General features: G+C 42.2%; 2 protein-coding genes and 1 pseudogene across 4 annotated transcripts; 1 reads left to right on the top strand and 2 right to left on the bottom strand.

Annotated features, from left to right (window-relative positions):
• Positions 1-1,040: 1,040 nt before the first annotated feature.
• On the top strand, positions 1,041-22,071 carry snx13 (sorting nexin 13). Of its 3 annotated transcripts, none has more exons than XM_027286816.1 (25): positions 1,041-1,296; positions 9,617-9,729; positions 9,822-9,924; positions 10,025-10,114; positions 12,737-12,858; positions 12,944-13,062; positions 13,272-13,376; positions 13,507-13,595; positions 13,905-13,988; positions 14,132-14,270; positions 14,394-14,482; positions 14,687-14,786; positions 15,344-15,537; positions 15,649-15,753; positions 15,930-16,100; positions 16,221-16,290; positions 16,789-16,931; positions 17,063-17,170; positions 17,279-17,389; positions 17,591-17,752; positions 17,938-18,009; positions 18,099-18,244; positions 18,589-18,657; positions 18,745-18,857; positions 19,189-22,071. In XM_027286816.1, the coding sequence occupies exons 1-25, from the start codon at positions 1,285-1,287 to the stop codon at positions 19,422-19,424; spliced, it is 2,865 nt and encodes a 954-aa protein (XP_027142617.1). In that variant the 5' UTR covers positions 1,041-1,284; the 3' UTR covers positions 19,425-22,071. The 3 variants fall into 3 exon arrangements, with proteins under 3 accessions (XP_027142617.1, XP_010751406.1, XP_027142618.1); XM_010753104.3 differs by lacking the exon at positions 1,041-1,296 and adding an exon at positions 1,313-1,639; XM_027286817.1 differs by lacking the exons at positions 1,041-1,296; positions 17,591-17,752 and adding an exon at positions 1,313-1,639.
• Positions 22,072-23,221: 1,150 nt separating this feature from the next.
• Positions 23,222-24,045, bottom strand: dmac1 (distal membrane arm assembly complex 1). The gene is made up of 2 exons (XM_010753103.3): positions 23,574-24,045; positions 23,222-23,484 (listed from the first exon to the last, which is right to left on the bottom strand). The coding sequence occupies exons 1-2, from the start codon at positions 23,797-23,799 to the stop codon at positions 23,420-23,422; spliced, it is 291 nt and encodes a 96-aa protein (XP_010751405.2). The 5' UTR covers positions 23,800-24,045; the 3' UTR covers positions 23,222-23,419.
• A 1,175-nt stretch (positions 24,046-25,220) lies between these two features.
• LOC113747208 (biotinidase-like) overlaps positions 25,221-27,940 on the bottom strand; it is a 6,792-nt pseudogene continuing 4,072 nt past the window's right edge.

Genomic DNA, 27,940 nt, shown 5'->3' with positions numbered 1-27,940 from the left:
AACAAAATAATAATACAGGCTATATATCATCAATAATAAATAAAAAACTATGTATATGTAAAAGCAATAAGAATAAAACATAATAAATAACAATAAAATGTACATACTAAAATAATCAGAAATACATTTTAAAATAATATTCTTTTTGTGTTTTATAGATTTCGTTTGAGATTTTAGATCTACTAAGAATAAAACAGTAAGCTGCCATGAGTTTGGTCAAAGTTAAATACAAATTATTTCTAAAAGGTTTTACAGTGCTGCAGTCTTATATTTATCTTAGATAAATGTATCCTACTCTTGAGCAGAATAAATGAATATCAGACAAGTTAGGAAGTGTGGCTTCTTGGAGTTGCAATATATATTCATAAGAACTTTAACCTTCATATGAATAAAGAATAAACATTTTTCCAACACACACACACACACACACACACACACACACACACACACACACACACACACACACACACACCTCCCTGCCCTCTTGTAATCCAGGCGCCTGGCTTTTTACAATGCTATCATTTCTTGAGACTAGTTTGCTGGAAACACACTTCTTCCTTTGCATTTATTCATTTAAGTATTTGTAGACAATCTTCCTGAAGGGCTGAGGTAATTTTGAGAATGAGTGAAGGTGGTGCATAACAATAAACACACAAAAAATAAAAATAAAAGTCAAGAATCATTCATATAAAGTAGAAATATTTACAATAAAATATATGAAAAAATATGCATTATTCAAATGAAAAGAGTGTTTGAAACGAAGAGGGTGTGCAAAACACTGACCAAGGGGCGTGCAATCATCCACAGTGTAAAGTATGTCAAATAAATCAAATCAAGTTTATTTATATAGCCCTTAGTGCTTTACAACAAAGCCGTAGAAACAAAACATAACAGGTACATAGATAGTTCAATTAAAATACAATTAAAATACAGTTAAAGAATAAAAGTGCTGTAAAAAAAAAAGGGTGCAAGGATAAAATATCTCATAAATTGTTGAAATATTGCTGTATTCGGGTCAGTCGGTGGTGATTATCTCTGCATTTGTGTCCGTCAATCAGTCACGGGTGTGTTTCTGCGTCATCGCCCCTCCAGCCAATCGCGTGGCGGCGTCCAGAAACGGGGCACCCGAGACATAAACCTCGCGAACATGGCGACGCTCCGAAGAGAGTACGGAGATTGGAAATACGACCGTTTTTAACCGAGCAAAAATAAACCTCCTCCTCCTGCATGTTACAATGTGGTGGGGTTAGCCGGAGCCACCGCACGCGCAGCCTTTCTTAGACGATGTTCGCAGAGGTAAGTTGAAAAACACGCGCGCGCTTGTGTCGTTACTGTAGTTTGTTGCTGTGGCTAGTTAGCAGCTAGCGCCTTAGCGTTAGCCCCGCAGGTAAACACTCAGCCCTGACAGGGAGAGGACGACACACACACACAGCCGCTGTGTGCTTCCCAGAAGGGCTGCCTGCTATAAGTGGCAGTCAGCCCCTGGATTACACCGTTAACGCTACGTTAATACGATGAAGCTTAGGATATCCAACACCGTGTAGGAATTAGCTCGACACAGGCAGGTATGTCGGCAGTATGCGTTTAGATTATGAGTAACGTCCCTCAACGACGGATTCCTACATCACAACAAACACAGGTGAGCTGGGCATTGGCTAAAAATGTTAAAGGTTGGGAAAGGAAAGTTATCTGTTTGGTGACAGCTAACCGGGATGATACGAGTGTTGACCCATGCAGACACAGCTGAGATGTTCCCAGTAGCCAGGCTGTCAAGTCTGGATACCCCGCTTCTCCTGCCAGGCACAGGCTTGCCTTCAAATATTCATTGGGGTTTCTTGAGGCCAGAGATTACGCCTTAGCTTTGTGACCACTAAGCCTGACAAGCTTGTTTTTTTTTTTTTTTAGTATGACATGTGATGACACTGTAGTTTTGCTACAGTCCTCACGTGATGCACTTTCCCAATCAATGCACAGCTGGTAAACTGATTTTCAAAGAGATAAACTGCTGACCGTGACATCTGCTGACCTGCACACACACTGTCCACCTCACCTGAGCGGCAGGTGACCTTACCTTACCACAGCTAGGCTCCTCTCCAGCACTTTAAGTACAGGTTTAGCCCTCAGTAATGTAATGAGGCTTGGTGTCTGACAGGGAGGGGAGTGCTGATTTCTGCCTGACATGCAGCAGTCAGGTGTCAGACCAGAGCTCAGTGGCTCTTTTGCAAAAGTCTGAAGTAAATTATGGTGGCTTGTAATGAGGCGTCCTGTGTTGAGTTTTGGCTTCACACCAGTATTGTAGTGACATCTTTACTGTACTCTTAAATAAGAGTGATGTCAGTCAGATGCTGCAGCTTTAACTGATCACCATTGCCGTCATTATCGTCTGTCGCCTCTCTGTTAATAATAAAGCACTGGGTTCAGTCCAGTCGACTCCCCTCTGACCACTTCACCTCCTAGGTTTTGTCTCAGACTTCCAGTGATTATTACATGTATAACAGTTGGTTATCCGATTTCTGCTACGATGTGTCATTTGCTTTAAAAATGCACACTGTTTGCACACTGAGTTGGAATGCAAATGTCGCTCTTGTGTCTGTACACTTGAGTTTGTTTGTCGTAAGGGGGTGTGTGTGAGTGCCTTGTGTGTTTATCCTCAGACACACGAAGTTATCTCGCTGCTTTTCACCCCTGGCTAAATCTCATTAAAGTGTCTTAATCAAAGCTTTGTAGACTTTAAGGCCAGCATGCCATCACATCAGGCTCGCTTGTCATCTAGGGCACCTCACCCTGCTTCCTTCAATCAATCGAAGCGGCTGCCCTGCCGAACCAGCTGACACATTTGAAGAGTTACGTTAATTGTTTCCGCTGCAGACCTATGCACGGCATGTCTTGGTCATGCTAAGACACAGAATGCAATTCACATTTGGCATCGTCATGATTATGTTCTGCTTTATTTTATTGGTTAAATGATTTTATTTTGAACCTCTATAGCTGCTAAGCTAAAAACAAAAACAAATTTGGGACAGCTCAGGTGATGCAGACACCTATCTACCTTGCAGAGGCCGGTGTTCAGTTCCCAATAGGTGAACCTCTGGCTTGTTTGTGTATTCATCTTGTGGGACACTGCTGGCCTAGTGATTCCTACTAGTTGGTTAGGATCATAGGTGTCTAACAAACACAAACCTCACCAGGGTAACAGCGGAGTGGAGCACTATTAAACCACAGCTCAAGCAAGCTAGCCATACCGAATTGGACAGAAAATAGAGCTTGGCTGTACATCTAAAGAGTAAATCGCTAACTGGTACCTCACCTTGGCTACAAGTCTTGTTGTGGGTTGTGTGCTACAGCTGCAGAAGTCAACATTTAGTGTTTTAGTAAGTTGTCGGGCCACGGCGAACTGCCAGAAAAGCATCAGTGCTCCTCTGCGTAGATTGATTATAAGTGTCTGAGTCTGTACTGGAGAGAGAAACATCGATATGTCAGCCCAAAGCATCTGCATTTGTTAGATTTCTCCACTCAATCATCTACTCATACTAAATGTGTTCACAAGTATTATCCATGACCACTTCAGAAAGTCTAGTACTTCCTTACATCGCATTTCTGTTTTAGTTACAGCTGTCCATCTGTGATTATAAAATCCAAGATGCATGCAGGGCCAAAGTTCATAGTCCATTGGTAATAAGTGAAAGTATGAAGCACTTGTTACATTTTAACCAACTCTTCACATCTGTACGAGGTTAAGTACTCTGCTGATCATCTTCTTTGAGCATTTCACTCATTTATCTTGTTATTTTTTCAGGGCAGGCGTGTTGAGCTTGTTTGCCTGTTTTTAAGAGTGGAGTCATGTTTGCCTTGTCTGCTCTCCTACTGTACTTGGTGCTCCACCTAATGTTAAACAAGCTCTGTTAATGATAGCTAGAGGCTTGTTAGTAAGGGATTGCACAGCACAGGTTTTGAAGAGTGAGCCGTTTGATTTGCCCACTCTCTGTTCGGCCGACTCTGTTGCAGAGTAGGTTAGATAAACTGAGGTTTCAGTGAGCTCTTCAGAAATATATATATATATATATTTTTTATTGTGTTAGTAAAAGTATTACAGCCTCATATTTTCAGTCACATGTTACTATCACTTTTAAAGGTAAACAAAACAAGCAGACCTGCCAGCAGCATTGGTACTGCTATCACTCCTGTTTGATTTTCAAGTACTTTCCAGAAACAGACTGACTAGACAACAGCTACATTTAATAATACTTCCCCTTTATGATCTTTGACAGGTCAGGTCTTATTTTAGGAAGTTAACCTTCATTACTAGTGCATTTTTTTTTAATTGCACTGTTTGACTTCTGTACTCTTTCGGTGGTCCTAGTGGATTAGACCAGCATGATCATTGTCTCACTTTCACTGCCTCTCAGGCATTAACCATGGATCTCCCATAGGAGAGCTTTAATGGGCTAAGTTAACCTCTCGCCCACCACTATGGTCAGGGTTGCAGCTTAGCACTTGAGGACATGGATCGCAAAAATAGCAATATCCACTCTTTAGCTATGTGTGTGTATCTGGGTATGTGCAGTGCAACTTTGTATCCTAGTTGTGCAAGGAAATGCTAATCTCAAAGACACTGATAAGAAGCTGGTGCATGTGCCTGGAGTCAAGGACGTCCACAGTGGTGGAGTACTCCTCAAAAACCTTAGCCTCTCTATGTGGCAGTGCTTTTAAACATTTAGATTGTGCACAGTTCAAGTTGCTGCTGGTCATTGTAAGTTTGTGTGTGTGAGAAAGAAAGAAAGAAAGAAAGAAAGAAAGAAAGAAAGAAAGAAAGAAAGAAAGAAAGAAAGAAAGAGGGAAATGGGCAGATAAAAGCAGAGCTAGAACTTTATATCTCCCTATCACAATTTAAGACTAGATGTGTGTTTTTGGTTATAATAAAGTTTAGAAAGAAGAAGGTAAAACGAATTTCTGACACTATTTTAGTGTTGTAGTAAAGCGAATTGAAGATTTTTTACCTTGATCTTTGCGTCTGATCACTAAGTTGTGTACATTTACACATGTTTTACGACATTTGCATCCGTCTGTAATGTGCAGACATCTTGTTCAGAGACTCGAAGTATTGTTGCACTCGTGTTAATGTTGTGTCCGGGTCTGAGTTGCGTAAGAGTATGCCTAGATGTTTAGATGTGTGCATTCCCGATGGGCTTGGGTGTTAATCACTGGAACAGATGGTTCATGTTTAAAACCCTGTGTAAGCTGTAATGACTCAAGAGTGTCGGTTATCATCTGTCCTACAGAGCCAAGCCTCCACGGTCTCATCGCGCAGCTCTACTGATAGCCTTCCACATTCACTGCCGCTCACTGGCACCATTGACGTCACACCGGACTTACGTTACTCATTTGAACTTCATTCAAATACTTTCTCTGGGAATGATTGCCTGTTGTACGATGGACTCTGACGCTGGATTTCCTCTATGTTGTTCACATCAAAGGAGGCAAAAGTTAAAATAAGAGAGCAGTACATTTCCTGATAATAGTGTCGAGCTGTTGCTCATAAGGGTTATTTCACCACTGGGAATGTTGTCTTTTCATAAAACTGGGCTGTCTATGCAGTGGACAATAGTATTAATATATTTTAAATTGGTGCTACATGACTAGAGAAAAAGGGGTGTGGTTTTTACTTTTGCTCAAAAGGTCAAAAAAACCTACAACAACCAGAATGCACTGGGCCCCTCAATGCTCAGGCTGGTAGGTGACGCACTGTGTGATTTCATGCAGGAAAACACGACGGCCTGGTCACAAACTTTCCCGTATTAAACAGACAGTACAACAAAATGTGTTTCTGAAAACATTTGAGGTGAGGTAATGCAATAATAAAATCTTGTTTCATATTTGATCAGCTCTTCCTAGTTTGATGGTGTAATTTGGAGTAGCCGGTGATGCATCGTACTTGGCGACAGATTCTGCGACATGCCCTGATACTCTTATCCTAACCCTAACCATGTCAGTCCTTTTTAAAAAAGTTTCACATTTATCTGATACAGAAATTCAGCACTAAAACTACCCCAGTGTGGAGAAAGAGCACAAACCTGGCCCACAAAAATTTGTCTGATATCTCTGATGGTATGCTCTTGGATTCTGCTTACTAATGTCTAGACTGTTTGTTGTTCACTGTAGAGGTTAAATGACCAGTTGCTGCTTCAGATAAACCCACAGTTACTTTATTACCACACTGTTATTGTGTGTGTGTGTGTGTGTGTGTGTGTGTGTGTGTGTGTGTTCGCATGTAGCTTAGGCCTGGTGGTAATAAACATGTCTGCGATATGACTGTGGCGAGCTACTGAAAGCTTCTGAACATTGGAGCAAACAGCCTTCTCAGTGGTTACTGCGTGGATGAAAGGTAAACAGAGTGTAAGTGTTACTAAAGGTCAAGCTGTTCAATGAGGTTTTTATGAAAGTCATTACCTGGAGTTTTATTTGGTTTTCTACTCAGTAGTCACAACATCAGTGTTACAGTCGTCCTGGAAGTGTCCGAGTTCAGGACACTGCTACGTATCGAACACAGTTTGTGGCAGGAAACTGCTTTGTGGACAGCATTCCTTTGTTTTTCTACCACTCCTAGCTCTTCTTTGACCAGCGTTATTCTCCTCCCAGAGTCCTAACCCTGCAATTAGTGACTTTGTGCCAGCTAGTTATGACTTGAGAGACAGAGTAGTCAAGCCAGTTTGGACACATTCTGCAGCCCGGACACCAGTGTGTTCACATACAGTCAAGACACTCGGCCTATACAGTGCTCCCTCGTTTATCGTGGGGGATACGTTCTAAAAATAACCCGCAATAAACGAAATCCGCGAAGTAAGTTTTACAATTATTATACATGTTTTAAGGCCGTAAAACCCCTAACCACACACTTTTATACACCTTTTTACACGCATTTTGTACAGTACTTCCTTAATCAGGACGCAGTGCGGTTCTCCCTTAGCCAATTTAGGACGCAGAACACAATGCACGCTCATACTGTAGAGTACGCTGTAAAAAAAAAGCATGCAAAATTACACTGATAAAAATCCACGAAACAGCGAGTCCGCGAAAAGTGAACCGCTACATTTCTGCAAAGACACCTGATCTCAGCCAATGTGGACTGAATGTTTGTTTACTAGTTTATTCTTCTTCCTTTTTTTTTTTTTTTTTTTTTTTAGATTAATGGTGTATTTTTTTATCCAAACATATTTTAGTTAGTTTAAGACTGAAATTGCAATAAATAAGTTTAATTACGATGGTTTCTAAAGAAAGGAAGCCTCCGTCAGCCTTGGTTCAAAGTATGAAAGGCAAGAGAACTAATGACTGACCAGGGTATCATTAGGATTTTATTGATACCGATATCCAGTAATAATTTGGTGCCAAAAATAAAGACATGACATGAAAAGATGTGGAAAGATTCAACAGTTAATTGGATAAGTAAAAAAAATGGGTTGTTGCATTTAGCTTAGAAGTTTAATAAAGTGAGCCCACGCTTGTCTACGAGTTTAGTGTCAGGAACCAGTTCTTGATCCACATCCCTACAGACTAGTCTACATGTAAATGGGGGTCTTATAGTAATTGCAGCACATATAAACCTGTTCTGTTCCCCGTCCTAACCTGAATTCTGTCCTAACCACGTTTCTAAATGAAGTGCCTTGCGTCATATATTCCAAGGCGTGCTAAGAAATGCTATTGTTTCTCTTACTGTAACGACACGTTTAAAACCAGTTCTGCCGTCTTATCTCATCCTACACTTTCGACAGGGCTTAGCCTAGCCTAGTAGTCGTTTGGCTTGTAACAAGTAAATAAAGTCCGGGTCAGCAGGTCCCCACTGACAGCCGTTGGCATCAGGTTTTCATTTTTCCAGTGCGCTGTGTAATCAGCTGGTCCTCAGCTGGTGTGGTGACTAGAGATGTCACAAGCTGATCTGCAAGATCTGAACTGAAGCCAATCAAGTCATTGTATTAATTGACTAGTATCAGATTTATGAAGCCCGATCCGATTGAGACCTTTTGTTCGTTGTAACCCATCATGGTCTGCATACACCACGGAGCACCACGAACGACAGTAGGCGGTTTGAATTTTTCCTTTGCGTTAAAGTTCGAGTGTTGAACTTTCCTGAGATGTTGAGAATACATTTAGTTTAGAGGTGACATCTATTCATTTTCATAACATGATGAACATTATTATGCAGACGCACCATGCTGTACCACGTCCAACCCTTTCACTGCCATACTTAGTGGACCAACCACTAATCTTCTTGCTGCTGATACTTGTTGTGAGCAGATACTCAATATTAATATGACCAAGATTGGGAGTGGAAACAAAAGAAAACTTCATCAAGACATCATAGTCATGAGGCGTGCATGTGTGCTTGCGCTTGTGCTCTGCTTGAGCATATCCTCTAAACAGTGGTTTGCTTAGTGATGATTCTCAATAGCTTCCCTGTGTGTCGAGGTCATTCTATACATTGTACGTGGCTGGTCCATGTGTCCAGTGTGACACAGTTGGCAGCCAGTCTAATGTGTGTTGTGATCCGATTGTCCATAGCCGGCTGTGGCAGAGAGAACAATGTCTCAGTGTCCTGAGGAAGCTCTGTCTGTCCTATCTGGCTCCATCAGTGGAGCTGCTTATCCAAGGAACTGTAGCATGAATGTAGGGCAGCCGAAGATCATCACTGCTGATCATCGCGCTGTCTGTCAGTGACTCTATCTGACGGCTCCACGGTCAGAGTGTGACCTTGATACAGTGTGAGTTGTTCATGTTTAACCGCTTCTGTGTAGATAACTGCACTCTTAACTCTTGACACTGGATATATTATAACACTTTGCTACACTTTGCTGCACTTAGCATGGCCTCATTTCATTAGTCCACCTTGCAGCTGTAATGGTGACACTGGCGCAGGAACAATGCTGTTTATGTCGTCCTACAATAAGGTGAAAGCATCAGCAGTCACTTCCAGTTAGCTCCAGTCTGCCAGCCTGGTCTTGTCTTACCTGACTCACGTATTTAGTGAGGAAAAAGTCAGTGCTTTTTGATTTTTATTTTTTTTTTATTACAATAATCTCTTAAAGCTACCAGAGTAACTTCTGTGGAAAACTGGGACACAGAGGTGCTAGCTGGAAACGAGAGCTTGGTTTCCTGCGCTGACAATAACAGGAAAGCCATTGGATGTGACACACACACGCACGCACACACACACACACAGACACAGTCTATGCCTGATACACTCTAATCATACGACACACCACAGCGTGTGTCTTTTTAAATAATCTTTTCCTGCGCAGACATCTAAAGTGTAGAATAGTGGGTTCCTTTCTGCTCTGTGCATGAGGTCATTGTACAGTACAGTCGTCTAATTATTTGATTTAATGTGTGTCAGCATCCTGCTGATTTTATATATTGATTTTATATTTTCTTCACAATGAAGCGATGGAGTCCAAAAAGTGTTACGTGGGGCTTTTTGTGGTGCTTTTGAGCATGAAAAAGTGTATATATTTGGTCTTTAAGCTTCAAGTTTAAGTCTTGTTTAAACATCACAGTCTTTTATGAGTAGCTCTAATACGCTTTAAGCTATCTAACTTAAATCTTTATTGTGTTTTGTGTGTTTCAGGCCAGTCTGTCCATCTGGGGATGGGGGGGTCTTGGAGTTGTGCTGTTCCTCGTCACCTTTGGACCCTTTGCCATATTCTACCTGGCCTTTTATATCTTCTGCTTCATTGGAGGGTGAGCGGGAAGACATCTCAAACCGTTCATCGTGACATTGCATAAGCACGCTGTCTCACATTAACCACAACACTCTCACTTCTGCTTTCCAGGGGCTTCGCAGTCACTCTGCTCTATGGAAAGATCAACTCGGAGAAACACCTGGAAAAGTGCGAGCAGTCGTACTTGCCACCCACACAAATTGGTATACTGAAGGTAAAAGCGCACGTAAAACACACGCTCGTTTTTATCTCGTCTACACAAACAAATTAGTTGCTAATCAAGTCCTTTCTGTGTTTCTTTTTGTCTCCTACAGACATTGGATGAGATGAGGCTGGAGATGAAGCCCATAAAAATTGACAGGAGACTGACCGGCTCCAGTTTCATAGATGAACCACTACAACAGGTGTGTGTGTGCGTGTGTGTCTGTGTGTGTGTCTTTTGGTTGCGTATGTGATTTCCTGAGCCAAAATATCAGTTTCACAACAAGAGATTAAGAAAACGATCACTCATGGCCAATGCTCTGTTGTAATAACACACTTTATACATAATCCTTCCCCTGGTTTGGTGTCACCAGCTCAGCAAAACTCATATTTAGGCATCATTATATGAAGTACACATAGCTAGGGCTGGGCGATATGGACCAAAAGTCATATCTTGCTATTTTTTAGCTGAATGGCGATACTCGATATATATATATATATTGCTATTTTTTCCGTGGTCGGATAATTTCATGTCTATTATTAATGGCCCACTGGTAAATCACATTCCCACCACTCATACTAAAAATCCCACAATGCACTGCAACAGCTGACACACAGGGTGTGTGTGCACCACCTCTGACCCCGCTGCTTTGGTTGTTTACACACTAATCAGTGGTCCAGTGTTGACAGCTTAGCGACTTTGTCGCTCTGTTTACCTCTAGTGATTTTGTTTTTTTCCAAAAAGTGACTAGCTACAAATCAAGCGACTTTTTCTGGAGTTATTGGAGACTGACGACGTGAGCGAGCAGCCTGGCCAGAGGGAGAGGAGAAATAAAAGCGAACTGGCGGCTCAAGGGAAGGAATGTATAGTCATCTTAACACAAAATAAACTATATTAATATTAACGATATGGTCTCGTGCTATATCGCGTTTGAAAATATATCGATATAGATTAACGTAACGATATATCGCCCAGCCCTACACATACCTAAAACTTGCACAGCCCTGCAATAAATCCTACCGCCATGCACGTGTTTAAGAGAGGTGTTGAACCTCATGATCATTTTTGGAGGCAGCAGTTTGTACTGTATTTATATAACGTATAAATTACAAGTACAAATGTTATGAACTGTGAAAGAACATCCTGGTGTCTGCTTTGAAGTGTAGTTGAAATGCATAAGATGGCATAGCCGGGTGATCGGTCATAAAAGGCATTGCTGAGGTGATAATGGGAAAGCAGCTCAGGAGAGGAGATAACAGGATTATGAACGGGTGACAAACACTAAGGCTCCAGACTTTTTGGACACCGGTCTGCTTAAGTCACTGAGTCACTGCATGACCCCCTAAAGCCTCACATGTGTCTGACATTCACAGGAAGTCGGTTCCTTGTGTTTTGTGTCATTGGGTTAGTCTCGAGCAGGATGACTGTCAGCTTATAAAAGCTGGATTTTGTCTCACCAATGAAAATGTAATGGATCAAACTATAATGAAATAACTAAATAAAATAAGAGCCTAATTTGAGCCTTGACAAGAAGAGAGAGGTCACTTCTTACTGGTAGGACCACTTCACACATAGTTTGTTAATGTGGTTAGTTTCTTTTTTTTTTGTCCTCATGCTGCAAAGATCACTGTTCTCTCTCTAGACATAAACCTCTTTAAAATCAGTTTTCTCTGTTTTACCTCCGGACCACACACTGATTTTGTATTCATGCATCAACTACAAGGCTTAGAAGAAATGAAGTTTTTCATTTGTATTAATATTTAATAAACTGCATTTATTACAGAAGTGAAATGCTGTGTTTACAAAACAATACTTCAATGTACTCTAGAAGAATAAATTCACATAAGAAGATGATGCAATGCCATCTAAAGTCTTATGTGACATACTGTCTTTTCTGTGCTAAGAGAAAGTGGAACTGAAAGTTTTTAAACTGTGAAAGGGAAAAGACCGTTGCAGCACTAACGTGTAATATTTTCACTCTCTGGCTGTGAGTCTGCCGGTAATTGACTCAAAAGTCTTTTAGGCTTAACACATTTGTAAATAGATCCTCTAAATGACGGTTGAGCTGTCCGTCAGCATTGCACACAGGGAAGATACACTCAGTGGCTTTTTGTCTGCTACTCATAGCTTGTTTTCTTTCCACCCCATCCTGTGGTTCCAGCACTTCCAGCTGAAAACAAGCTCTTAGCATGTTGTCTTCAGTAAAGCACCGTGGCCGGCAGAGTTAAGTGCAGACACAGCAGTTTGCGACGGTCAGATGACGCTAACTGCTCTACTATGGTGCTTCTGTTCTCCCTTCCTCCCTGGGAAATGCACACTAATCATTTCAGCAGCATGTGAACCTTGAGTTCTTGCACAGCTTGACGTGTCAACACGTAAACCCGTGTCATGCTCTCTGAAAGACTTTTGTGTTACCGATTTTTCTCTTTTCTCACATTAAAAAAAGACTCTCATGACAAAAGTCCTCCCTCCCTCTGCAGCTCATACAGTAGCAGCATATGCTGAATAACACTCATTCATGTGTTGGCTTCATTTGATGCAACAGAGCACAACTGAGTGAGTGATTCCCTCGGACCTAATAGCCCAGTAATTTCTTCTCTGGGCATTTGGACTAGACATTGGCAATCAACAGATTTTAAATTATGTTTCGAATTAGATTTATTTATCCATCTCACACTTAAATCTGCTGCAGCATTTAATTAACCAGTTGCTCAATCTCTCTGTTTACTTTCCACCTACTCAGTCCAGCTCATTGGGGTTGTCTTTACTGAATTTCTTTTCTATTTACACCCCTCTCCTCCTCCATATTTCTTTGTCTCTGTAGGTAATCCAGTTTGCTCTAAGAGACTACATCCAGTACTGGTACTACACTCTGAGCGAGGATGAGTCTTTCTTATTGGAGATCAGACAGACGCTGCAGAATGCCCTCGTCCAGTTCTCTACAAGGTACAAGACACATTGATGCATTGAATATTTTCTGTGTTTTAGTTTTATTTCTACATTATTTGTGCACGTATGCTCATGTACTAAGGTCCAAAGAGGTGGACTGGCAGCCTTACTTCACCACTCGCCTAGTGGACGACTTTGCCACCCATTTACGTGTCTTTAGAAAAGCCCAGGATCGCCTCGCTGACAGGGAGGACAAACAAAGTAAGCAGACACATTCATACTCACTTGTTCTTTCTCATTAAAAATTCTGCCTAAGTTGATTCTTTAGCAATGATTGTAATTATGTAGTTTTGGTGTCTCTGATGGAGTACACAATAAGATAATCCTGCCAAGTTTTTGATCAAGTCCGATAATGAGAATTTTGACATTAGTGGTGGTGATGAGAATGAAAATGAGCGATGTCTGAACAGGGGACATAACCGAAGAGCTGGTGGATTCCTTCTTTGAGGCCGAGGTGGAGATGGAGAGGAAGATTTGTCGAGACGTGGTGTGCACTTCATACAAGGATGAAGAAGGTAAACACTTCTGTAACACGTCTAGCTGTGCAGTTCACACAGTGGTGAAGAACTCTTCTCACAAATGTGTCACTGTCTGATGCTGTAAAAAAATCCTAACATATGCCGTGTGTGTGTGTGTGTGTGTCAGGTTTTCTTCGGGACTTGTGTGAGTTGCTTTTGTATCTGTTACTACCTCCTGGAGATTTCCACAACAAGAACATGAGATACTTCCTAAGGGTGAGTGCACATAAGATAAACACTCTCACTTACACAGTGTGTCAGACAATCACAATACACGTGACTTTATTGAGCTGAGAATATGAGGCGCAAAATCACATATTCAGTCACACAATATGTCATACAACCCATGTTGTTAATTTATCTTGCTTAAGCCAACGGCCAAATCCTGCTGTCACTTTGGCTGCCATCCAGCCACGAGTATTATTTTCCAGCAACACAATGCTCCTGAAGAGACGGTGCTGCAGTATCAGACCAAGTGACGGCATGTTTGTGGTGTAAATTATGAGCATACCTCTGTGTTTGTAGGAGGTGCTCGCACGTGGTGTGCTACTTCCCCTGATCAACCAGCTGAGCGACCCAGACTACATCAACCAGTTTGTCATCTGGATGGTGAGAGCTGACACTCACACCCACCCATACCTCATACCATTTGTCCTCCTACCTGATCTTGGCTTTCATGTAAATAATATAAAGACTATTCAAGAAGGCAAATGAAATGCTGTTGATGTGTAAATGCATGTGATTTTGTATAGATACGGGACTCCAGCTGCAACTATGAAGCCTTTATGAACATACTAAAGCTGACGGACAAACCTGCTGAACTGGAGGCCGTCAAGGACAAGGTGCTGGAGGAGCTACAGTACCTCCGCTCCCTGGACACCGCTGGAGATGGTGGGCACTCACTTTTTTTTTTGGGTGACATCCAGATGTGCACACACATGAAAGTAGGAAGACGCTAAGCACACGTGTTACGTTTTACTTACCTCTCCTCCCCTTTGTTTCTCTGTCCTTTAGACATCAATGTGATTAAGAACCAGATTAACAGTCTTCTGTTTGTGAAGAAGGTGTGTGAAACCAGGATCCAGAGACTACAGTCTGGCAAGGTGAGAAACTGCAGGACAGCCTTCTAGTGCTTACACTGGAGTCAAATAAAACACACACTACACTACTGCTGGAAAAATCTTGTCTGCAAGTATCTGCCGGAATCGCTCAAAGTCAGTTTGTTAGTTACGTTTTATTACTGCTTGTTTAAGAATGCAGTTTTATCTGTAGAAGACTTGTACTTATCGTTTTCCTCTGCTGTGTAGGAGGTGGATGCCTTGAAGCTGGCAGCCAACTTTGGCAAGCTGTGTGTTATCCCACTGGATCACATCCTCATCCACAACATTGCTCTGCAGTTCTTCATGGGTAATTCTGGAAAATGTCATCATCACACATACCATGAATGCCAAACGTCATCCCTACGTCTTAATCCTGAACATTTCTGTTAATCCTTACTCCATTTCTCTAGAATTTATAACTCCAACCTGTCTTGTTGACTCACTCCTTTTCAGTCCCACATGACCTCAACAGAGATTTTCGAAGGTCACGCCACATTATAGATCAGATTACCATATAGTGTGTGTGTGCTAGGAGTCAAACGAAGGTCTGACGTAATCTGGTGTGGGGAAAAAAAAAAGAACCAGCAGCCTAAACATTTTAGCTGAATCTGTTATTGTAGCATTTATAAAATAAATAAATTAATATAAACTCCCAAAACTGTATCAAACCAAAGTATGAAAAGTGGAAGTCCACAGAATCTAGTTAACTAAGAGTGTAACAGTAGATGGATCCTTAGTTACAAGATAACCAGACACCACAAGTGGCCAAAAGTGCCAGTTCACTCACTGTAAATGCACGTGTAACCAAAGTGCCGCAGTACACAGACACCATTTGGACCAACTCTTGTGTGCCTTTTGATCCAGACTTTATGCAGGCAGCGGGGGCCCAGGCAGAGCTGTTCTTCTGGCTCACTGTGGAGGGTTACAGGGTGACTGCTCAGCAGCAGCTGGAGGCCATGCAAGGCTGGCAGAAAGATGGCAAGAAGCAGCCCAGCGCCACCAAGGGGCTGCTGAAGGCCGCTGCACTGGGTGTCTACGAACAATACCTCTCTGACAAGGTAGGAGGCCTGTTGAAATAACATGTGTTTCATGTTATGTTAGCATTAAAAGGAGATTAAATGCAGTAGCTACAAAGAATGTTATTCTTTACTAACCTTCATCTTCCACAGGCGTCCCCCAGGGTGCAGGTGGACGAGGCGTCAGTAATAAAACTAGGGGAGAAGCTACAGAAAGACGACCCTACACCAGAGATATTTGATGAAATCCAGAGAAATGTATGTTTTATCTGTATATGAGGGGATTTTTTTTAAATCATGCCAATAATTATTTGCATAACTTTTAGAATTTGTGTTTGTGAAATAAAAAAATAAAAAAAAATTCTCTTTTTTTTAATGTGCTGCTTCACCTTTGTTCTCCACCTGTTCCTAAATTGTTTCACACATATTTCCAGGTGTATGACATGATGCTACGTGATGAGCGCTACTACCCCTCCTTCAAGCAGAGTCCTCTCTACGTCCGCATGCTTGCAGAGCTGGACATGTTGAAAGAGCCGAGCTACCGGGGATCCGACGATGGCGAAGGAGAATCCTTCAATGGCTCTCCCACAGGAAGCATAAACTTAGTGAGTTTTGATCACTTCCTGTCGCAGGGCTCAGAAAAAATACTGATGTACTGTTTTTGTTTTGTGTGTTACTGTTAACAAACTGTGTAGTTTAATGATGACTTGTTTCTGTGATTTCAGTCTTTGGACGACTTGTCCAACGCCTGCCACGATGAATCTATGCACCTACATGCCTTCATCTCCGACACAGGTACACACAGAAACTCACAGTCTTCGATGCACCGTCTAAAAACGTGTGTTCTAACTGCTCAGGTTGAGAGTGGGTGAATTTGCTTACTGGGTATCCTTTAGCCCCTTTTCGTGCCTCCCTGCATGCTTTTTTTCTTTCAAAGTTTCACCTCTTCCTCAGTTCATTATGTCTGCTGTGTCACTTCATGCTGCTCCAGTATTCTTTATTCCTTTCATTTTATCACCTTCACTGTTTTTCTGTTCTTCCTTTTTCCTTCCTCCTTCTGTCCCCCTCCTTTCCTCTCATTCTGTCTCCCTTTTATCACGTTCCCACACCTTCTTTCTTTTGCTTGCTCTTCCTTTCCCCTCACACTTTGAACCTGCACATACTTTCCTTTCTTTTTCCGCCCTCTTTCTCTCTTCTGGTTTCATCCACCCCCTCAACGTCCATACCCATTTTGGATGTATTGCCTGGGCTGGGTAGCTGACGCTTGTCTCCCTGGATTCTGGGGTGCTGCAGGGGTTTGTAATGACCACGGTAAGACCTACGCGCTGTACGCCATCACTGTTGTCAGACGCAACCAAGACGGTACTGAGGACTGCTGGAAGACCTATCGCCGCTACTCTGACTTCCACGACTTCCATATGAGGATCACTGAAACGGTGTGTGTGTGAGCTAAGTAATGTGTGTACTGGCTGTTTAGAAGTAATCAATCTTGTTATTTTAAAACATGCAGCAGCAACAACTCATGAACTTGGTTGTCTCCTCCTGAGTGTATTTATTCTGTTTTTAGTTTGAGAACCTGGCATCGATCCTCAAGTTGCCGGGGAAAAAGACCTTCAACAACATGGACAGAGACTTCTTGGAGAAGAGAAAAAAAGACCTCAATGCTTACCTACAGGTAAAAGTTTTACATTTGGCTGTTTTTGTTCCAGAAATTCTGAATGCCTTTATTGCCTTGCGTCATTTTGCGGAGTGTATATTAATAATTTGTGCGTGTGTGTTCCAGTTGCTGCTGAACCCAGAGATGGTGAAGGCCTGTCCAACTCTGATTCCTTATGTTTATGACTTCCTAGAGAACAAAGCCTACAGCAAGGGCAAGGGAGAGTTTGCACGCAAGGTTACTACATTTTTTTCAAGCATTTCAGTATACATATTTAGATTTTTTTACTATATAACGTATATATATATTTAATATTTTTGTATGATGCGCATAAGAATGCATACTCTTAAAAATAGAGATATGCTGTAGTTTACAGATGACCATTTTTAACTGGTTTTATAACGTACATGATCTTCTTTTGTGTTATCCACCCAACAGATAGACACATTTGTAAATCCTCTGAGGAGCTCCATGAGAAACGTGTCCAACGCGGTGAAAGCCCTGCCAGACAGTCTGGCTGAGGGCATGACCAAGGTCTCTGATAACATGGGCCGCATGTCAGAAAGACTGGGTCAGGACATTAAACAGTCCATACTCAAGGTAACGCCATCACATGGCGCAAGAACGTAGCATCCTAATAAAGGAAAGCAAAGCAGTTTTAGTTTTTCTTTTTTTATCAGTGTAAAAGTGTAAATATTTCACAGTCCTCCTCTTTGTCATCACTGTTCTGACAGGTTAGTTTCTCTCTGACCTCTGACAATCCAGTGTTTGTTTTTTCCCCCCAGGTGCCTCCACTCCTCCCCAAGTCTGACATCGACCCTGAACACTGTCGAGTCTCTGCTCAGCTTGATGACAACGTGAGTCTGTGGGTTATGTCGGGTGGTTGGTGTTTCATTTCCTTTCTTTCCTTGTAATTTCTTTCTTTATTGTTTGTTTGTGTGTCCAGGTGGATGATAACATTCCTCTGAGGGTAATGCTGCTGCTGATGGACGAGGTGTTTGACCTGAAGGAGAAAAACCAGTGGCTGCGCAGGAACATTAAGAACCTGCTGCAGCAGCTCATCAGGGCCACATATGGAGACACCATCAACAGGTCAGAGAGCAGAGTACAGTTCACAGAGATCTGCACCCGTCATTTACATTTACATTTAGTCATTTAGCAGACGCTGCCAAACCTGTTAACAGTCTTCATTTTGGTGACTGCGTTATTAAACATTTAAACCACAGTACAATATTTCAAACACCTCACTAACATGCACGTCAGTATCATTGCAGAGCCAGTTCCACCTGAGCAAACAGCAAAATAGGATTAATGTTCTCAGATCACAGGATGTTTGCACGTACTTCAACTGAACACCAGCACACGTGTCTTACAGAAAAAAAGAGTGGTGAATACACAGAGCACCACCTTAATCATCGTTTCCTTCATTTCTGCAGGAAAATTGTGGATCATGTGGACTACTTGACCTCACCAGAGCAAGTTGCAGACTACGTCAAAAAGTTCAGGTAACCCTTCCCACTTTTTTTCTTTCAAATGACTGTGATTGGTCAGAAGAATTACGAGTAACCCCCAGTGGCTCTGTCTCCATATAGAGATTCCTACTGGCCCAATGGTATTCTGGCTGAGACGCCGCCCCGTCGGGACAAGAGCATTCGCATGAGGACACGAGTAGCTGCCAAGACCAGCCTGCTGGGCATCATGCCAGGTGACAACACACACACACACACACACACACACAATTAATCTAGGTATCACCCAGAACTGCTTCATCCTCTGGGCCTCCTCTGTTGTACAACTGAAATATACTGTGGAAAAACATTTCTGATCAAGCATACATAAATCTCATCTTACTGAAGCTTGTCCTGTTTTGTTTTTGACTGGGGAATGAGCTTATTGCTCCCCCTTGTGGTGGATTTTGACAATTACGACTTGGTGCACCATAATTAGCCAAATTGCCCTTTTATATTTCCCTCCTGCTGCCCTCAGAGTTTGTGCATCGTTCTGACGTCTTCACTTTATTTCTGTCCCTAAATCAGATGAGCTGAAGCACATCATCGGAGCGGACACAACAAGAAAGGGCATACTCCGTGTCTTCGACATGTTTCAGCACCAACCCATGAACCGTCGGCTAGTCTACGTTTTCCTGGAGGGCTTCTTGGAGACAATGTTTCCCCAGTACAAATTCCCTGAGCTCTTTGTCAAGCTGCACTCCCGCTCGCCGCGCGTCCACAGATACAGCCAGAAACTCAAATCCTCCTCGCTCAAGAGGTGACAGGAGAGGACGGACGCAGCGGAATATGGGCCGACTAGACACACACAGACTTGAGAGCTGAGAGTGAGAGTGGAGGGCTTGGTGTGTGTGTGTGTGTGTGTGTGTGTGTGTGTGTGTGTGTGTGTGTGTGTGTGTGTGTGTGCGCGTGTGTGAGTCTGTGTGTCTGTGTGTGTGTGTGTGTGTGTGTGTGTGTGTGTGTGTGCGCATGCGGTTTTTGCCCTTCCACTCCCCTCACACACTCTCTTCAGTGAAAACACTCCAATTATCCAGCTGATTAGTTCTGTCGAGACAGAACCAAAGGATGAACAACACACACTCTGCCCTCCTCTCACTCTGTGACACACACATGCGCAAACACAAATCCTGTAATTTGCACCAAGACTGAATACGGCAGTCTTTTCTTGTTAGTTTAAATATTTTCCTTCTCTCTTTTTTTTTTTTCTTTAACTTGTGTTTAGCTTTATCCTGGGCCAGTCAATGCTGCTTTCTCGTGGTCCAAAGAGCAGACCACAAATACTGTATTGTTTTTAAACTGCAGGAGTAGATAGCAAAATAGACCCACACCTTGCCTTACCTTCCCGCTTCTGTCTTCTGGCCGGCACCGTCGACCCGGGCCCCAGCTGTAGTCATACTTACCCTCATGCTGTAGACATTTTATCTGCGAAAGCTGCACACTTGCTAACATGCAAATGATATTTTGTTTTCATAGCAACCAAATATGTCAATAGCACTGGGTCAAAAGGCGCTGTTTTTAAAATGTGACTGAACTGGGTTGAAAGGATGACTTAGATTTTTTTATTGTCCGCATTTTTTTCTAGCCTCGATGCTTCTCATGAGACACAGTGAGAATCCTTCTTTTTTTTTTTTCCAAACTGTTAACATCGTCTGTACCACCTATGATCCTCAAAGAATCGGCCACATCCCCTTTAATGCTACTGTCATAACGACCAAAGCTCTTGCTGTTCCGTACGTGTGTGTGTGTGTGTGTGTGCGCACACTGGTTTGACGTTGGGATACTCTGAACATTACTGTGCTTCTTCTTGTTAATCGTGTGAGAATAGAGAATCGCAAAGCTGACCTTTTTTTTTTCTTTTCTTAATGACACAGCATAAGGTGAAGCTACAGTTACAGTTGTGGGAGGCTCAGCTCTGGCTGTCCAAGCACACCATCAAAGAATGTACTCTCTGGTCTGATCTGGTCTGTATTTGGCTCATGTAGAATTTTGTGGGAATGTATGTGTGTGTGTGTGTGTGTGTGTGTGTGTGTGTGTGTGTGTGTGTGTGTACGCGTGTATGCATATGTGTGTTAAGCACAAAGATGCAACCCTCTTCAGTGAGAAACTGTGCCAGTGTGAGCTAGTGAACCAGCCTTAAAACTATACATTATATACTGACCAAGAGACGCACGCTAGAGGTAGCTCTCCTCCACACGACTGAACGTTACAAAGACATCACGATAGAGATATGGAGATATATCCCTAATCACTTTTATTCAGAAAAAAATTTTGTGCAATATATTATTTTTTTTCTTCAATGCATGTGCATTTTGAATCATTGTATACTGAGTAAAAGGCAATTCATATTGTTTTAATAGTAGAAAACACGAAAGAAGTTTCCCCACAAATGTCTTCTTATCCCAACAACTCAACATTCCGTTGTTGTAAAAGTACAATGTTTATTTTACAGACTTGTTTTATAAGTCTGAGTTTTTTTGTTTGTTTTTTGTTTTTGGTGTGTGTGGGGGTTATTTTCGCATATCCCTCGCCCCCCTCGAACAGACTCTGTGGTTTGGGTTCATTGACTGGGCAGTGGCTGTGGGGTTTTCTGTGTCCCACCCCCTATGATTAGCTCATTGGGCTATAGCTAGTTCAGAGGCGGCCTCAAACAACTGCTTCTTTTTAACTCATACGTGGCGTTTTATGCATTCAAGCCTGATCTGTTGAATGTGAACAGATCTTTGTTGTTATGAACTGACCGCTGGTTCCCCCCCACAGTGGTCCTACAATTTGTTCACCACCCCAGCACCCCTTCTCCTTTTGTCCAATAGGCTCACAGGAGAGCCATGTCCTGTGACCGATGGAATCACTGCTAATGAGCACTTAACGTAGCAACGGGCCTCTCCCATTGGCTGGACGGAGCCCCTTTCTGCTGCAGTCATTGGATGGATCTCCCTCGTCTGCTTTAATTTGCTTGCACTGAGCAGCCCTGGTGGACTCTGATTGGTTGAGCAGGAGGACATGAACTGGAGCCTCTCTTTACTGGGAGGTAAATATTTTGTCCCTGTGGTGAAGGAGAAGGTGTCACCTTTAACTTTCTGCACACCTCTCCATATAGGAAGGCTTGTCTTTTTTTTTTTATTTTTTTTTTTTTAACCCCAGTATTTATGATAATCTATGATAATAAAAATTGTGCATATCTGTGTACAGTATGTGTTAATAGTGTGCCTAAATGTACTGTCAACTCTATTTTCATATTTTTCTTTAACCTAAAAAAAAAAAAAAAAATCAATCAGAATGTCATGATCATTTTACGCGACTGAAAATGACTTTAGGGTGTTTTTTTGCATCATGCTTATCAAACTCTTCCTTGTGAGCAATTGTGCTCAGATCAGTATAACACTAATAAAAGGTAACTCAGACTAACTGATCCACAGTGTGTGTGTGCGGTCTTCTGTCGTCTGTATGTTTGCATGGGTTAGATTTGTATAGCACAATGTAGGTACTCTACAAAGTACTACTGCTCTAGCTAAAAGGGCCCCTGTATTGGACAGGCCGATGTAACTGATGTAAGATAATCTCCTTGTTACTTGTTAACTACAGCGCAGTATGTAAATATTTGAACAGTGACACACTTTCACTTGGGTTTGTACTCAAGCACACTGGATATGTAATGAAAGCCTCAACAAAGACTAAGAACTAAGACAGTTGGTAAATTTAGGAATTGTAGCCCTACAGCACTGTTTAAAAACAAGTTAACTATGTATTAAAATACCTATGATTTTTCTCTGTACTTTGAAGTACAGAGGTTAGTGTTAATTTTTTTTCTTTTCTCATAACAGATATTTGTTTTGGAGCCCTGAACAGAACCAATAAAAGAGTTTATAAAAGGTCCAGTGTGTAAGATTTAGCGGCATCTAGTGGTGTCGTTGCTGATTGCAACCCCCTGGCCTCACCCTCACCTTCCTAACGTGAAGGAGAAATTACAGTGGCTATGAGAAGTGTGAGAAATGTGAAAAGTCCTATCTAGAGCCAGTTTTTAGTGTCACTGTTCTAGGATACCGTAGAAACATGGCGGACTCTGTGGACGAGGACCAACAGTGAAAAATCGGATTAATTCTAAGGTAACAAAAATATAGCAACGCTTATGTCAGGTGATTGGCTACTAATGAAAACAAAGTTATGCATATTCTATTACATTTCGTATTCGACGAATTCTGTAAATAGAGCCCACTAAATTTGACACACTAGACCTTTAAGTATTTTAATAGGCACGAGGCTGGTTATGTAAAACCACTCCTTTTAAAACACACACCTTACTTGCTGAGCTTACACTTACTTTACAACTATATATGCGAAATAACACTATAGGATGAAAAAATTAAATCTTTATATTTTTAAAGCTTGTGGTTGGAGCAGTAATCCTAACACACTACACTAGCTTTAGTCTGCATGCTCTTAAGTCCTGACAATGACACCCGGAGCAAGTTTTTTTATATATATATATAATTATCACTGAAATGGTTTCTGTGAAATGTTTATTTTATGAATAAAACTTCAAGAAAGACAGAGAAAATAAATATGAAATATATTTTCATGTTTAATTCCACAAGTCAATAGCATTGTGGGACGCTTGGTCCATCCTCACAACAACAATAGTGCAAACACAACACAGCTTTCTCCACAGATCCAAGGTCAGCTTCTTTGGCTTGATGTCATGTCATGTCCATTCATGTCTGGCACAGCACAGTCCACACGTTCATTCAAGCTGTCAGCAGTTTCACGTCTTCCTCTGCGCTTTTCCTACAGGGTCAGCGATGACAACAAGTCCCCATGCTGCCAAACCTGAAAGATAAACACGGGAGTGTGCAGTCATTCATTAAAAAAAAAAAAAAAGACGACAAACTGTCACAGCTCAATTACGCACTACTCACTGGCAGCAAATGTGATCTGTGCCACTGTCCCCATAGAGGTAGGTCCACCTTGTCGCATCACTCTCCGGGCTGCAGTGAACACGTAAGCTCCAGAAAGGATCAAACCTCCACCGGATAGGAGCCGACAGCTCCAGCAGTTCTTGAACATCTGGCTGGGTTTTGAGTCGGGGGTGTCTGCTCCTCCTCCTGCTCCTCCTCCTGCCGGTGCTGCAGGAGCTGTTGACATTGTACTACACGGTGTGCTAATGCTGAAGCTAATACACGTCCTGGTTAAAAACGTATGCCGACAAACAGGAACAAAAAAAAATAAAAAAAATAAACAAGAGTCCGTTTCTAGAAATGATGGTTAAACAATTCAAAGTAACATTTGAAGCATGAAGTTTGTTTGGAGGTTTATCTCCTGCTCGAGCTGGATGCAGAAAGGACAGCGCTGTAAAGTGGTTCCGGGTTAAGCGCCGGTTGTTATTTATATTTTCAAAATAAAAGTATTGTTTATGTCTGGCTGCCAGGTTGCCGCTCACCGATCATCGACCAGTTAGTTAGTTAGTTATATAGTGAAATACACTGCTCAAAAAAATTAAAGGAACACTTTTTAATCAGAGTATAGCATCAAGTCAGTTCAACCTCTGGGATATTGATCTGTTAATCATTTTCATCTGTTTTGGTGTTAATGAAATTACCAACAGGTACACTAGAGGGGCAACAATGACCCAGATAGCAAATATTTTGGCTGTATTATGCCATACATTTGGCATTTTTGGCTTTCTTTTGGCATTAAGAAAGCCTTTTGGCTTAACTGTGGTATGATCAGGGTTAGCCATAATAGATAAGGAGGCGCCAGCAGTATATGGCTGAGTTAAGGCATGTTTATGGCATGCCAGAAGATTGGGCGCGAGCGGGAACAGCTGATTTGGGGCTCTTCTGGGACATTTATGGCTATATTTTGGAAGTCCACAATTTGTTTTGGGTGAATTTTGGCTCCCCTTTGGTATGATTTTGGCTTTCCTAATTTGGGCCATTTATGGCCCAGACATCCACCCATAACCTTGCCAAAATGCAAGCCAGATTTGGGCCAAAGCGAAGCCAAAAGATTTTTGCTATCTGGGGAGACAACCCCCAAAATAGGAATGGTATTACAGGTGGAGGCTGCTGACATTTTTTACCTGCTCATCTTTTCTGACCAATTTCTCATTAGTTTTGCATTTAGCTAGGGTCAGTGTCAGTGTCACTGGTAGCATCGTACAGTACCTGGACCCTACAGTGGTTGCACAGGTAGTCCAACTCCTCCAGGGTGGGACATCAATATGGACCATTGCCAGAAGGTCTGCTGTGTCTCCCAGCACAGTCTCAACAGCATGGAGGAGATTCCAGGAGATGGTTAGTTAAGAGACCTGGACAGGGCCGTAGAAGGTCCTTAACCCATCAGCAGGAGCACTATCTGCTCCTTTGTGCAAGGAGGAACAGGATGAGCACTACCAGAGCCCTACAAAAGGACCTCCAGGAGGCCACTGGTGTGAATGTCTCTGACCAAACATTTAGAAACAGACTTCATGAGGGTGGCCTGAGGGCCAGACGTCCTGTACTGGACCCTGTGCTAACTGCCCGGCACCATGGAGCTCTACTGGCATTTGCCACAGAACACCACAATTAGCAGGTCTGCCACTGGCAGCCTGCGATTTCACAGATGAGAGCAGGTTCAACCTGAACACATGTGACAGACGTGAACAGGTCTGGAGACGCCATGGAGAACATTATGCTGCCTGCAACATCATTCAGCATGACCGGTTTAGTGGTGGGTCAGTGATGGTCTTGGGAGGCATATCCCTGGAAGGACACACAGACCTCTACAGGTTCGACAATGGAACCTTGACTGCTATTAGGTATCAGAATAAAAACCTTGGACCCATTGTCAGACCCTGCTGGTGCAGTGGGTCCTGGGTTCCTCCTGGTGCATGAACAATGCCCAGCCTTAAATGGCGAGAGTATGCAGGCAGTTCTTGGAGGACGAAGGAATTGATACAATTGACTGGCCCCTATGCTCGACTGACCTAAATCCAATACAGCACCTCTTGGTCATTATGTTTTGGTCCATCCGATGTCGTCAGGTTGCACCTCAGACTGTCCAGGAGCTCAGTGATGCCCTGGTCCAGATCTGTGAGGAGATCCTCCAGGACACCATCCGTCGTCTCAATAGGAGCATGCCCCATCGTTGTCAGGCATGCATACATGCACGTGGAGGCCATACAAACTACTGAGTACAATTATGAGTTGCTACAAAGAAATTTTGGCAAAATGAACTAGCCTGCCGCATCATTTTGTTGCTTTGATTTTGGGGATGTCTTTGAATTCAGCCCTCTGTAAGTTGATAGTTTTCATTTCCATTAATGATGTGGCATCCTTTCGTTCCGGACATAGACTTAGACTGCACTTTACTGATCCTTTTGTGATGACTCCCTCAAGGAAATGGAATTTTTTTTTTCCTTGTTGTCTTGACACCAGCAGGTCAGGTCTGCTCTCATGCACATGCAGGTAATGGGAACAAGATCACAAGATTGAGGCGCTCACAGCTTTTATGCTGAATCCATTGTACTTGTAAAAAAAACAAAAACAAAAAAAACCTTCAACACAAAAGTGCAATGGAAAAGGTGTTCCGCCAGATAACCTTTATAGCCAAGTTTGGTTTTGTTACATGTTCCTGGCAATTGTACATGACACTCAGAACACTGACTACGTGATCATAACAAGGTTCAGGATCTTTGGGTCCATTAGTCAGGTGATTTGGTTACGTAACTGTGTCGAAATAATAATTATAAAAAGCTATGAAGATTTCACGCAAAGGAATTCGGAGTCGCAAAGCAGCTGCCTCCGTGTCATTTGTTATCAAGTTCTTCTGAGAGTTTCCTCTACAACAGTCCGTCTAGGTTAACGTTGCCCCAGGAAGAAAACCATGTTTTCTTTCGTTGTGGCCATTGTCAGTTTTTCCTTAACGTCGGCTCAAACTGAGCCGGTTGTTGTACATTCAAGCCTGATCTGTTGAATGTGAACAGATCTTTGTGTTGAACTGACCGCTGACCCCCAGTGGTCCTACAATTTGTTCACCACCTCACCACCCCTTCTCCTTTGTCCTATAGGCTCACAGGAGAGCCATGTCCTGTGACCGATGGAATCACTGCTAATGAGCACTTAACGTAGCAACGGGCCTCTCCCATTGGCTGGACGGAGCCCCTTTCTGCTGCAGTCATTGGATGGATCTCCCTCGTCTGCTTTAATTTGCTTGCACTGAGCAGCCCTGGTGGACTCTGATTGGTTGAGCAGGTGAACATGAACTGGAGCCTCTCTTTACTGGGAGGTAAATATTTTGTCCCTGTGGTGAAGGAGAAGGTGTCACCTTTAACTTTCTGCACACCTCTCCATATAGGAAGGCTTGTCTTTTTTTTTTTAAACCCCAGTATTTATGATAATCTATGACAATAAAAATTGTGCATATCTGTGTACAGTATGTGTTAATAGTGTGCCTAAATGTACTGTCAACTCTATTTTCATATTTTTCTTTAACCTAAAAAAAAAAAAATCAATCAGAATGTCATGATCATTTTACGCGACTGAAAATGACTTTAGGTGTTTTTTTTGCATCATGCTTATCAAACTCTTCCTTGTGAGCAATTTGTCAATCAGTATAACACTAATAAAGGTAACTCAGACTAACTGATCCACAGTGGTGTGTGCTGTCTTCTGTCGTCTGTTATGTTTGCATGGTTAGATTTGTTTAGCACAATGTAGGTACTCTAACAGTACTACTGCTCTGCTAAAAGGGCCATTATGAGTTGCTACAGACATTTGGAAAAATAGACAGCTGCCCATTTTTTTTTGCTTTGCTTTAGGAATTGTAGCCCTGTAGTCCTAAGCTTAAGTATTAAAAATTGTTAACTATGTATTAAAATCTATGATTTTTCTCTGTACTTTGAGTACAGAGGTTGTGTTTTTTTTTTGTCTTTTTCATAACATATTTGTTTTGGAGCCCTGAACAGAACCATAAAAGAGTTCATAAAAAAGGTCCAGTGTGTAAGATTTAGCGGCATCTACGGTGTAGTTGCTGATTCACCCCCTGGCCTCACCTCACCTTCCTAGCGTGAAGGAGAAATTACAGTGGCTATGAAAAGTGTGAGAATGTGGGTGACTCCCTCAAGGAAAAAAAAAAAAAAAAATTCCCTTGTTGTCTTGACACCAGCGTCAGTATGAACTCTTTTATGGTTCTGTTCAGGGCTCCAAAACAAATATCTGTTATGAGAAAAGACAAAAAAATAAACACTAACCTCTGTACTTCAAAGTACAGAGAAAAATCATAGGTATTTTAATACATAGTTAAC

This window comes from Larimichthys crocea, chromosome XIII (assembly GCF_000972845.2).
Source record: "Larimichthys crocea isolate SSNF chromosome XIII, L_crocea_2.0, whole genome shotgun sequence".
Lineage (NCBI taxonomy): Eukaryota > Metazoa > Chordata > Actinopteri > Sciaenidae > Larimichthys > Larimichthys crocea.
The sequence above is the reverse complement of the archived record's forward strand: the minus strand, read 5'-3'. Positions and strand labels throughout refer to the sequence as shown.

Excerpts from the sequence above, each read along its gene's own strand:
- snx13 (XM_010753104.3), top strand. The coding sequence starts at position 1,592 with ATGAGTAACGTCCCTCAACGACGGATTCCTACATCACAACAAACACAG. Across the intron at positions 14,271-14,393 it reads CCTGGACACCGCTGGAGATG|ACATCAATGTGATTAAGAAC; the intron begins GTGGGCACTCAC and ends TCTGTCCTTTAG. Across the intron at positions 18,245-18,588 it reads TATGGAGACACCATCAACAG|GAAAATTGTGGATCATGTGG; the intron begins GTCAGAGAGCAG and ends TCATTTCTGCAG.
- dmac1 (XM_010753103.3), bottom strand. The coding sequence starts at position 23,799 with ATGTCAACAGCTCCTGCAGCACCGGCAGGAGGAGGAGCAGGAGGAGGA. Across the intron at positions 23,485-23,573 it reads ACAGATCACATTTGCTGCCA|GTTTGGCAGCATGGGGACTT; the intron begins GTGAGTAGTGCG and ends TTTATCTTTCAG.